We start from the raw sequence: 13,434 nt of genomic DNA on the forward strand, positions 1-13,434 counted from the left end.
GTACACACTGCTCAGGTCTGAAATGTTGTAATAAGATAAGCAAAGTGATACAGACAATGAAAAGTCCCAGTGCTTTTGTGCTAAATATAAGCACTCTTGTAACACTGCTCAAATAATCAAACCCATGAACCAGAACCAACTGTTGTATAAAATTGTTTTTGAAATAGGTACGACAATGTGCAGCTTTCAGTATAGCGGCATGAGTAGCATGTGGGTGGCAATATTTCAGCTTATTTCCCTCCGTCGTCTGGATAATTATGGGGTTGCTAATGACTGACTTTCCAAAATATTTATTGAACACAGCTTAATTTTCATTTACTGAATGATTTCCTGATGGATAGCCCATTTTATGTGTGTGGGCACACAGGAACATTTGGTCAAAGAGGTAAAGGTTTATGCCCTTCTGTTTGTGTGTGTGTGTGTGTGTGTGTAGATGAGACTGGTACCTCGGGAATTGCATCAATATGAATGAGTCTGTTTCACATCCCATTAATCCCTATGTGCGTAATGATGCTGATGGCTCTCTTTTAATAGAAATAGAAAAACAGCTGACATTAAACTAATCCAAGCATCACGACAATATTCTATATAGGTATGATCACGACCATCATTCTCTCTTGCAGCTGACAATTGATTTGAACAGAGCTCTAAGCTTGTGGAAAAAGTGCACTTTCACATACTTTGGAAGATTTTAAAAGAATATACTTAAGTGTGAACCGACTGTAATGTTTTCAGACCCTTAAGTGCATGTTATTTACAATTAAATGAAAATATATCGTTTGAATTTATATTAAATGCAGTTATCTGAACTTGAGTGTTTTTTTTAACCCACTTGTAGGAAAGTAGGACTTAGGAATATTTTTATATGTAATTTCATAATTACTTTATTGTCTTTGAAATATATAGTTAAAGTGAACTGCTGAATGTACTGACAAACTTTTATGGTAAACTAAAAATATACTTTAATGTAATTTCTAGAGAAACCGTATGTTGTTTTCAAATATATTTGTAGGATGAGATTGCAATTGAGTGCACTTATATTAACTTCAAATGTAATATCAAATAACACACAGTTAAAATTATAATCAATTATTTTACATGTGCTGTAGTATGTTAGTCAACACATCAAAATAAGTGTACTTTAAAACATGCTAAGATTACTAAAATGTAATGATTTAAAATGCATTTTAAAGTAAAACCTGTAGTTTGTGTTTGTAACGAAAATTAGTATGTGCTTAATTGTCATGAAAATAATGTAATTATTCGAAACATTTAAATGTTCCAAAAAAGGCCCAAATATTTGGGTGAAATATCACCATATTCAAGAATTATCAAGAACATTCTGGCAATATGAGAGCATCTGCAAAAAAGACAAATCCTCACCTTCTGCTGCGTAAACAGCACCTACATCTCTGAGAGTCTCAGCTCGACTCCATTCGCTCAAGGCTACTCTGAATGGACTGAGTTGGTGCACGGTGTGCTTTTGCTTTTCTTCTAAAATGCTTACCTTGGAGTGCTTGAGACTAAATGTTCTTGCAGAGAATGGAATATGCATCACCATGGCAACTCTGCACTTTCTATCACTGGTTTCCAGAATCTATTCCATAACTCTTAAAAGCAGAGGACATGTCTTTTGTGAGCCATCACAATATCACTCACTCCTCTGTAAGGCCTTGTGTTCAGTTTTATGACCCTGCTTTCCATTGTGCTGAGATGTTCCGAGAACTTGGAGGCACGTATGGCATGTATGGTTTCTCATCAGTAGAATTCACTATTTAAAAGTAAGTAAATGTATTCACTGAAGATAAAATGTGAAGTTGCATTGGCCTAAACGATCCATCATTGCAACAATTACTTATTTAGATTAAGTATGTCAAAATATGTTAAATTCAGTCAGCTTGAAAGAGTTCTATGCACATTGTTCACTTTCTTTACATGGTTGAAACTTCATCTTGTTTCTTGAAATCAAAATGCATGTTCTCTTAAATTAATGACAAAATTACATGAGACACTCATGTGACAAAATTGCACAAAACACCTTAAAATGCCACTCACAGACCTGGAAAATAAATGTGATGTGTAACAATTAACTAACATTTATTTCACATTTGTTGAACAATCGACATTTTAACTAAAAATACATAAATGAAACTTTTAAATAAAACGGGCAAATTCTCACACAGTGCAACCATATGAATAATTAACCATCTAGTGCTGCTTTTATTTTATTTATTTGTTTATTTTTTAAATAATTTTTACTTCAACGGAATGCTGTGAAATTTGTTAAAAGTTTTGACATTTGCTGAAACACAAAAAACTGATGGACATGATTTGAAAAAGTTAAATGGTCCTGAAAAACAGTTGCTCATTTTTAAAAATATCAATCTCAAATTTGGAACACAACTTGTTTGTGTTTTGATTTTGACAGTTTTTGAGTGAAAATAGTATTTTTGTGCATTTTCATAACAATAAACTTAAACTTTTGTAACTTTTTATTTTTATTTTTTAACTTGTCTCACTTCAGTAATCTGTGCCTTCTGAATGAATTTAAGTCTGTGCTCCAAGATTTATTTTCATGCTTAGTACACTCTCAGAAAAAAAGGTACAAAAGTTGTCACCGAGGCGGTACCTTTTCAAAAGGCACACATTTGTAACTAAAGAGAAGTATACATATTAGTACCTAAAAGGTACCGCCCCAGTGACAGCTTTTGTACCTTTTTTTCTGAGAGTGTACCATAAAATACTACACACACACACATTCATTTCATAAAAAAAAAAAAACTGCCACGCGAGAAGCACCAGAGGGTTAATTTTCATTAATTATAATTAATTCAGGGAAGTCGTGGCCTAATGGTTAGAGAATCAGACTCGTAACCCAAAGGTTGTGGGTTCGAGTCTCGTACCGGCAGGGGTGCTCCGGGTGTGTGTTCACGGTGTGTGTGTTCACTGCTGTGTGTGTGCACTTTGGATGGGTTAAATGCAGAGCACTAATTCCTAGTATGGGTCACCATACTTGGCCACATGTCACGTCACTTTAATTATACTAATTAATCTGTAGGCCTATGAGAACTGAAATTGTATTAATCCATCTTGCCTGCTCTTCTTGTTGCTTCATTTAAAAATAGTATATTGCAAAAGAAAACCTTCGTTTAGATGTTTTACTTTTGTTCCTAAAAGAAAAAGAAAAACCTTGCTTGATCATTTTAACACAGATTAATATTCACACTAAGATTAATTTGTATTCTTAGTCTATTATGTCTACTACTAATGCACAAATGTGTTGGTATATTACTGAACTAATACAGCATCATATTGGTTAATATAGTAATAAACAGAAAAATTCTTTGCTGTTATACAAAAGTGCTACCATGTGAGGGCAGCAAAGGCATGATGGGTGTTTCTGCATTTCCTCTCATGTTTGTCAGGCAACAACAATGTGTGTTTATTTCTAAATGTTTCAATCAGTGTATCATGAACGTATGAGCCGAAGAGTCTGTGATGGGTTTGTGAGTCTTTAACTTCCTCCTCTGCTCTGTCTGCATGTGCACTCTGGTGACATAACCGCCGGGCCTTTGTTACGAAACAAAGAATTTGGCCCAGAGTCTGTTTTCAGGGAAAAAGAAGACATAGTGTGGATAGACAGGAGGAGAGGTTCTGTTAAATGCAAAAACAGGTCCATCAAGCAACAATGTGAAAAGGAAACAATAAAATAAGTTTACAGCATTGGATGTGTATTCTACTATAGCGATCATATAAACTGTAGGAAATAGTGACACTAGATTTGCACTAATAACTTTCCTGGACTCATAGCTTGTCCATTTTGTATGAGATATGGCTCTTAAAAATTCAGTCAGTTCACTTCTTTTTTTAGAAAATGTTAGTCAAAGTATGATACTTTGGAAAATGTTGTCAACCACATAATGTCAAAGGACTGTTGTATCTGATGTTTTATTTGACATTTACACTTCCATTCAGACAGGCTGGTAAGAATTTTTAATATTTTTGAACGAAGATTCTTATGCCCACCAAGGCTGAATTTATATGACCAAAAATACAGTAAAATATTCAAATATTCTGAAATATCATTACAATTGAAAAGAACTTATTTCTGATTTAATATATTTTAAAATGTAATCTATTCCTGTGACGCAAAGCTGAATTTTCAGCATCATTACTCCAGTCTTCAGTGTCACATGATCCTTCAGAAATCATTCTAATATGATGATTTGCTGCTCAAGAAACATTATTATTATTATTAGCAATACTGAAATCAGTTGTGCTGCATAATATTTTTGTGGAAATCATTATGACACTTTAACAGGACAGCATTTATTTGAAATATAAATCTTTTGTAACATTATAAATGTCTTTACTGTCATTTTTTTATCCATTTAATGTATCCTTGCTGAATAAAAGTATTATTTATTTTTTTAAATAATAAAACCGAGCCTAAACCTTTGAATGGTGAGGTTTGCAGCTTTTCACAGCCTTATAAAATGTCTAAATACAACAGATTGCGTGATTTTATTTCTTGCAATAAATGTAAAATCCCCATTTTAAGCATGAAGATATATAACATATCAGATACTCCTTACTTTAAGAATGACGTATAATAAAAGCAAAAAGAATTTGTGCCTCTAATTATTACATTTTTTTTTTACGTGACCCTAGAATGTACCCTTTTGTGGAAAGTGTCAAAAAGTAATTTGCTTAGGATTAAACACTGTTTGTCTTCTCATTACAGATTTGAGAAGCAGAATTGACTTTTTTTCCCCTTTTTTTTTTGCCGGCTGTTCAGAATGTTTATTCAGCAGAAACGAGGGAGAGTATCAGTTTGTCAAGAGCAGAGCTGGTATTTCCAGAAACTCTTGCTTGGCCAAAACACTTGTCACAAGGAAGCTTTGAATAGAAATTCTCTTCAATAGTCTTGCATTCCTCCTCACTATTTATGCATTTGTGATAACGAGTCTGACTGTTTTAGTGATTCCCAACCAAAATGTGTACTTGGAAAGATTTTGCTTTTGCTCCGTTAAACCCATTAAACACACACACACACGCAGAGAGAGACTTCTATTGCTTGTTTATTTACTTACTTCTCCATTTGTCAGATTTAGCTCAGTTTTGTGTACACATTTATCTCCAAAATATGGTTAATGTTAATGTGGATCAAATGTATAGCTGTATATCACAATCTAATTTTTAATGACATTTATAATATTTATGATAATGCTGAATTAGATCATCATATGGCTGCAAGGATTGCATAAGACCGAAGAGGTTGGGAAACACGTTATAGCCATTATATGGCATATTACCCCTCTCTAAAAAACAATGAATAAATCATGAGAATAAGCGTAAGTAGGTAGGTCTGTGGGAAGATTCATAAGTAATTTAACACCCTTCATCTCCACCACCTTTAATCTGGAACTAGAGCTGCCCTGCCATTTGCAAAGAGCACATTAGACAGTTTCACCATCCTCAGATACGGTAAACAATCTGGTGTCTTTTTTCCAAAAGCATTAAATGCATAACTCCCATTATTTTGTTTTATGAGCTATTAGATATATTAAATAAACTATTATCCAATATAAAATGAATGAGAGTGAAAAGTAGCTATTTTAAAAATCTATCTATCTATCTAATATATATTTAATATATTTTCATTAAATTGTGATGTTTATTTAAATTATTTATAGACAACTGCAAAACCACTCAAATCAGGGATTTAAACTGTTTAGACATGTTACAAACAAGGTTGTAAGAATTGGAAATATAGGAAATGAACAGAAAATCTCCTATAAAAAAAAATTACCATTAATGACTATTTTCTTCAGTCTAAGCGCCTCCTTTTACCATTTGTTCAAAAAGAAAAATATGGCCAGGCTATATAATTTTAGAGATGCAAAACACATTTTGTATACACTGCAAAAAATAAATAAAGAAAACATTATATGTATATAAATTATAAACGCAACACTTTTGTTTTTGCCCCCATTTTTCATGAGCTGAACTCAAAGATCTAAGACTTTTTCTATGTACACAAAAGGCCTATTTCTCTCAAATATTGTTCACAAATCTGTCTAAATCTGTGTTAGTGAGCACTTCTCCTTTGCCGAGATAATCCATCCACCTCACAGGTGTGGCATATCAAGATGCTGATTAGACAGCATGATTATTGCACAGGTGTGCCTTAGGCTGGCCACAATAAAAGGCCACTCTAAAATGTGCAGTTTTACTGTATTGGGGGGTCCGGGGGGGTCCGAAAACCAGTCAGTATCTGGTGTGACCACCATTTGCCTCACGCAGTGCAACACATCTCGTTCGCATAATATATGTGTGTAGAACACTACATATGCTACTTTGAAACAATTTTTACTAGTGAACTTATTACAAATAATTACAAAAAAACGAACACATGTAAAGTAACACATTAAACGTTTTTTACAACTCAGAAAAACAATTTTTAACAGCATACTCTGTTGGTAGAAAGTGTCATCTGAGAGCAGATTTCCAGGCAGAGCTGCAGAGCTGATTGATAAATCGGGACATTCAGGGTAGCAGCAGTAATTTGCTTTCTGCCAGTGACAGGCTCGTGTGTCTCGTTTCGGAGCACAAAGAGTTAAAGTAGACTGCCTCTGACTCTGCAGGCTCGAGCGGCCCTCCCTCCATCAGCCTCTTCCCTCGGTTCACTTTACTGGGCTTTAACAGGGGAGCTCTGTATCAGCGAGGTTAGCGACCGGGACTTTTTTTCGGGATATGTACCAATAACTCCTAACCGGATAGGCCTCCACAAAGCGAAACAGCAAAACCACGCAGGCGAAACTTTGAGGTGCTTAACTGAGTTGAACGTCTGCTGCATTTGAATCAAGATTTCCAAAATTATCCACACTGAAAACAAACATGCGGAGATGTGGAGAGGAGCACAACTACCGATAGGATCCCGAAGTTGGGACCTTTATGTCAAGCAATGAGAGGTAAGGACACAAAGGACGTTCAGATGGCTACGATTTCTGCTCTCGCGGCTCAATGTAAGATTTCCAAATCTTACTCTATTATTCCAGCTGAGTCACGTAAGCAGACGTCGCCCTCTCAACATTCACCTCCACTGCCGCAATACCGCATTATGAGGATGCGAGCGCTGCTAAAGGGGCTCTTTATTCCTGTCCCGCAACATCGGGAAGCATCTGAATGATTTTAAGGGTGATTTACCTTCCAGATTAAAAAACCGCGAGAGGCATATGAATTGTGGAAGAGCTGGTTCTCCACCCGGATTGAAAGTGGGTTTCTTCTGAAGCGGACTGCTTAGTAAACTAGTTTACGAGAGAACAGGGATATCTGTTTGCATATTATTTATCGCGATATAGGCTACGTTACGTTACATTTAGACAAAAGTAAACAAATCCATAGTAGCCTACAACTTTTCATTTGGATATTCTTTCATATTTTCATTTTTTAAAAAGATTATTTCCTTGCATTGTGCCAGGTGTATTTTAAAATAATAATAAAAAATGCTGAAATTTCTACTATAGAATCACTTTTTAATAACTAGCTACTAGGCCTATACAAAAATAAATAAATAAAACGGGGTAAAAAATGATACATTTGCTTTAGTGTAGGGACCAATTCTCGCTATTAACTAGTTGCTTATTATTAAAACATTGGCTGCTTATTAGTGCTTATAAAGCACATATTCTGCATGACCATATTCCCCTACCCAATACCAAAACTTAACAACTACCTTACTAACTATTAATAAGCAGCAACTTAGAAGTATATTGAGACAAAAGTTGTAGTTAATGGTTTGTTAATGGCAAGAATTGGACCTTAAAATAAAGTGTGACCACCTTTTCTAAAATATGTATTTCATAGTTCATTGTAGTTACATAATTCATTCCTGGTATTTTTTTGTAATACTTAGTTATAAGCCAAATGTAAAGCTGACTATATATAAAGATCTTGTTTACACACACACGCGCACACACACTTACAGCTTTTAACAAAGTATTAGTAAAAAATACTATTTTAATATATATATATATATATATATATTTTAAATATACAAATAATGACACATAGTAAAAGAATATGAGAGGTGAAACTGACCGTATGTAAATGACCCCACTCTTTCTTATACTGATGGGTTTGGACATGTAGACTGAATTTTTGTGAATTCGCCTTGCATTCAGATTGATGTCGAAACTCATTGTGTATTGTGCCCAGGTGCCAGCAGCGCTTGTTTTTGAAATTCCACCCTCTTTGCGCAGCACAGACTCTCAGCAGAAATGTGATGTTAATCAAACTGCTGTTATTGATTGTTGTCTAAATCCAGAGAGCGGAATGTGTCACCACATCAAGGTCATGGCCTGTGCACTATCAGAGCAGTTTCTCACTGGTGTATGAAGCATATGGCTTTGATGTGTGCCTGTCTTTTTTATTCAGGGTGTGGTCTTGTTTATATAAAGTTATTAATAATTTTTCAGAGGAAGCCAACAGTGGCTCTATGGCTTTGCCATTCAAAATACAATGTACAGACGTATGCAATGACATGTGTAATCAACAACATAAAATAAACCGTAATAATTGTAGTCCAGTCTAGTAAAAATTCATAATTTTCATTGGTTTGACTGATCAAACCAATAACAGAACACCGTTAAAAGGATTTTTCAAAGGATGTTTTACAAGAAAATACTATTTCAGTCTTTATTTACTTGTCTTACAGTCTTATTTATGTGCATTTTTTGAAAGTTGAAGTGAAAGTTGTTTGTACACTAAACTTCTTCAGTGTATGCTATCAAAGTTATGTGGAAAGTAAGCTTTTTTTCCCAGAGATGTTTCTTACAGTTTACAAATATGATACACTTCCCATTACACATGATATATTGTGTATAAAAAAGTAATTAAAATAAAAAAAAATGTTGTTTAATGGGCCTCATTCATAAAACACCAGTTGAATGTTTGTACATTTTTTCAATCATTGTCCATCCAAATCTGTTCTTACATATTTATTGATTGCTAATGTTTGTATGAATGTTTTACACACAAATTCATTCTGCTCCTTTTTTTTTTTAAATTATTGAGACTCATTGATCCTTGTCGAATTGGGGTGATTTTATTAGACTTTATAATTTTTTTAAATGAAAGTAGCCTATGTCATTTTCCTACTTAGGTACACTCTTAAAAATAAAGGTGCTTCACGATGCCATAGAAGAACCTTTTTGTCTAAATGGTTCCACAAAGAACCTTTAACATCTGAAGAACCTTTCTGTTTGACAAAAGGTTCTTTGTGGCGAAAGAAGGTTCTTCAGATTATAAAAAGGTAAGAAAGAGATGGTTCTTTAAAGAACCTTTGACTGAATGGTTCTTTGTGGAACCAAAAATGGTTCTTCTATGGCATCGCTTGAAGAACCTTTTGAAGCACCTTTATTTTTAAGAGTGTATTTTGCTAGTACACTCTAAAAAATGCTGGGTTAAGTATAACCCAGCGCTGGGTTAAATAGGAACAAACCCAGCAATTTGGCTGTTTTGACCCAGCGGTTGGGTTAAATGTTTAACCCAACCTTCTGGGTAGTAACCCACTCACATTTTAAGGTGACTGAAACCACCAATATACACTGAAATGCATTAAAGGAAGCATGCATTAATATACACTCTAAAAAATGCTGGGTTAAGTATAACCCAGCGCTGGGTTAAAAAGGGACAAACCCAGCTATTGGGTTGTTTTGACCCAGCGGTTGGATTCAAAACAACCCAACCGCTGGGTCAAAACAACCCAATAGCTGGGTTTGTCCATTTTTAACCCAGCGCTGGGTTATATTTAACCCAGCATTGTTTAGAGTGTAGTAACTCCTGCAGCACGTTCTTGCTGATCTGGAATGTGTTGTTTGTACAGTTTAGGTTGTCCATCATGGAGTTAGTAAGTGTGAACTGTGTGTTTACGTGTCTTTAAAAATGATGTGTGCTCTTTCCTATGGCATGCGTTCGTCCAATCAATGTACATTTACACCACTGGTAGTTCCTACAGTGCTGGGTTAAACCCTGAACTAGGAGTTAATTTAGTCCCCCAAAAGGTGTTCCTAGAACTACCATCGTTCCCAGTTCCTGTGGTGTGAATACGCCAAAAAGTGGCTACTTCCGGCAATAGTTACATGCAGGAACTCTGAAAACGTTCCTCATGGTGTGAAAGCCCATTTTGTAGCAGTTGATGACACTGTAGCTATGTGTTTAATTAGTTGTGTCAGTGACCAGGAGGATGTTTCAGTAGCACTTGGTTAACTCAGTAGTTTGTTCATGGTTACAGGCATGTTTCCATTTTCCTCTTTCTATATATTTGAGTCTAGACTGACAACCTACATTATCTTGGATAATATATTGCAATGTCCACGTAGCCATAACACTCGTGCCTAATGTGAATTTCAAGTTTTGCTAGTTCTAAACTATTTGTATGAGGGAAGTTGGGTGTCAAAGTTTTACTGGTCTCTTCTTTAGACATGTGCCATTCAGGCAAAATTGATAAAGTGTGTAATTTCTGCACCACTAGTGTCATCAAGCAGTTTTTCAAACAAGTTTTAAGTAAATACATCCCTGTCGTCTTTGGGACAAACAGGTAGTAAAACTCACCCCAAACTGGTGGTGGCTGGGTGCTGAAATAAAGAAATGACACACTTCAGCTGTTTGACTGAATGGCACACCTTTGAAAAGCACCTTTGACATCCAAGATTACCGCTACAGATAGCTTAACTGTTAAAGACCACAAGAGCAGAAGTTTCTTTCGGGATGTTTCTTTCAAGTCTGCGTTCCTCCTCAGCTGGTGCTCATTTCTTTGAAGACATGTTGAATGCAGGTGGTTTGTGTTATATTGCAGAGAGGAACTGAGTTATGTGTTTTGATATCATATCAAAAGAACTTGTCAGCTGTCAGACAGTAGTACCCTTGTGAAAATGAAGCACACTTAAATTAATTGTATATGCGCTTATAGTGTACTTCAGTTCTTAAAGGTATATTTTTAAGAAGCTGGAATTTCATTTAATATAAAATTAGTGAAATAAAAGTGTACTTAAAGAGAGATACTTTCATGACTTTGTTTCTTAACGCAGTTAAGTACACTTTTAATGAGTACACTATAATAATGTCAAATTAAAAGTTTTACTTTAAATTACTTGGTAAATCATTATGTTTTTAATAATCTTTTGTCTTGCTTTGAAGAAGTACACTTAATGTGTTGACTAACATACTAAAGCACATGTAAAGTACTTGTTTATAATTTAACTATAATGTGTTCTTTGATATTACTTTAAAATTTAATATATTTTAAGTGTACTAAATTGCAACTTCATTGCAAATGTGTAATTATAAATATATTTAAATCGATGACACAGAAATTTTAATATGATATTAAAATGATATTAAAGTATATTTAGTTTACCATAAATGCTTGGTAGTACATGACTCGGCAATACACTTTAAGCAATTACAACACTTACAAAATATTTACCACAGAAGTAATTAGGAAATTACTTATAAAGATGTACTAAAGCCATACATATGTGGCTCAAAAAAGCATTTTCAGGTTCATCTAATTGCATTTAATGTAAGTTTACACCATAATGCATTTTCAGTTAATTGTAAAAACATACAGTTAAAGTGTCCACAAACATTACATTAAATAAATATTTCATTTTTTAATAAGTGTTTTATTTTGATTGATGTTATTTTAAAATAATTAATTTTAATTGTATATTTGTATGATTTATTTCATTATTAGCTTTTCATTAAACTCCCAATCCCCCTTACGAACCCAAGATTGGGAAACCTTGTGTAAACCTTGTGTACAAATAAATGTAGTATAATGTTTAATGCACTTCATGTTGTTAATTACAACGGATGGAATATATTTTCTAATCTCTTTGTATAAACAAGTTAGGTCAAAAGTAATCTAAAAGTAATCAAAAAGTAGTCTGATTACATTGCCTAAAATGGGAAATGTAATGGATTACATTTTGTCATGTAATTTGGAATTAGTGACAGACTACAATTTGTAAGTAATCTAACCAGCACTGATAATAAGTATGCTAAAGTGAACTTCTTTTTAGAAGGATAGGTTTGCCAAAAGGCTGATGAATCCATTAAAATATCAGGTGCATGTTATCCAAAGACGTCCAGAGAACCAATCCATTGAAATGAGGCATGTGTCTCTCTTTTTCAGGCTAACAAGGCTGTAGATTTTGCTGGAGATTCCTGACCATTGCTTCTTGGTGGCACACATTGCATCCCATTTCTTCTTACCACAAACCATCTTCATCATCCCACACCCGTAGTCATCATGACGACCTCTTCTTTACGGCGGCAGATGAAGAACATTGTGAACAACTACACGGATGCAGAGATTAAGGTCAGGGAGGCGACCTCCAACGACCCGTGGGGTCCTCCGACCTCGCTCTTAATGGAAATCGCAGACCTGACCTTCAACGTGGTGGCCTTCACCGAGGTCATGGGCATCATCTGGAAGAGGCTCAATGACCACGGCAAGAACTGGCGGCACGTCTACAAGGCCCTCACTCTGCTGGACTATCTGATCAAGTCAGGATCAGAGCGAGTGGCCCAGCAGTGCAAGGAGAACATCTACGCCATCCAGACTCTGCGGGATTTCCAGTACATCGACCGGGAAGGGCAGGACCAGGGCATGGGCGTGCGGGAAAAGTCCAAGCAGCTGGTGGCTCTGATCCGGGATGACGAGCGGCTCAAGCAGGAGAGATCGCAGGCGCACAAGACCCGTGAGCGCGTGACTGGAACCAGCAGTGCCATGGCTTATGGATCTTTACCACCTCCCTATCCGGGACGTCACACCGCTCAGCCCAGCATGGAAGCGGTGTATGGGGAAGAGCACGGCAGGGTGAGGCACTCACCTTCCTCCTTCAACTGTGAGTATGACTGTTCATACTGTTTATGAATGACCGGGATAAATCACACACTCATGGGACAGTTGAATATTAAGTCATGCACAATAATTTATAGAGATTGTTTACCCAAAAATGAAAATTCTGTCATTAATTACTCACCCTTGTGTCGTTCCAAACCCGTAAGACCTTCGTTCATCCTCAGAACACAAATGAAGATATTTTTGATGAAATCCGAGAGCTTTCTGACCCTCCATAGACAGCAACGGACACGTTCAAGGTCCAGAAAGGTAGTAAGGACATCGGTAAAATAGTCCATGTGACATCAGTGGTTCAACCGCAATTTTATGAAGCTACGAGAATAGTTTTGTGCGCAAAGAAAAATAACGATCTGCGGCACTCTCGTGAATGGTCACGTGGACTATTTTACAGATGTCCTTACTACGTTTCTGGACCTGAGAACGTTGCAGTTGCGTTGTTGTCTATGGAGGGTCAGAAAGCTCTCGGATTTCATCAAAAATATCTTAAAGGGGACATATGA

General features: G+C 35.6%; 1 protein-coding gene across 2 annotated transcripts in view; it reads left to right on the forward strand.

The window, feature by feature from the left end:
- The first annotated feature begins 6,660 nt into the window (after positions 1-6,660).
- The window catches only part of epn3a (epsin 3a), a 28,663-nt gene continuing 21,889 nt past the window's right edge, over positions 6,661-13,434 (forward strand). For both annotated transcript variants that reach the window (XM_016488242.1, XM_016488243.1), the window contains exons 1-2: positions 6,661-6,974; positions 12,203-12,917. In XM_016488242.1, the coding sequence (XP_016343728.1) occupies positions 12,320-12,917 (598 nt within the window). In that variant the 5' untranslated portion in view covers positions 6,661-6,974; positions 12,203-12,319. The remainder of the gene's footprint in view (positions 6,975-12,202; positions 12,918-13,434) is intronic.

The sequence above is a fragment of the Sinocyclocheilus anshuiensis genome, unplaced genomic scaffold, assembly GCF_001515605.1.
Source record: "Sinocyclocheilus anshuiensis isolate Anshui unplaced genomic scaffold, SAMN03320099.WGS_v1.1 scaffold1609, whole genome shotgun sequence".
NCBI classification, from domain to species: Eukaryota; Metazoa; Chordata; class Actinopteri; order Cypriniformes; family Cyprinidae; genus Sinocyclocheilus; species Sinocyclocheilus anshuiensis.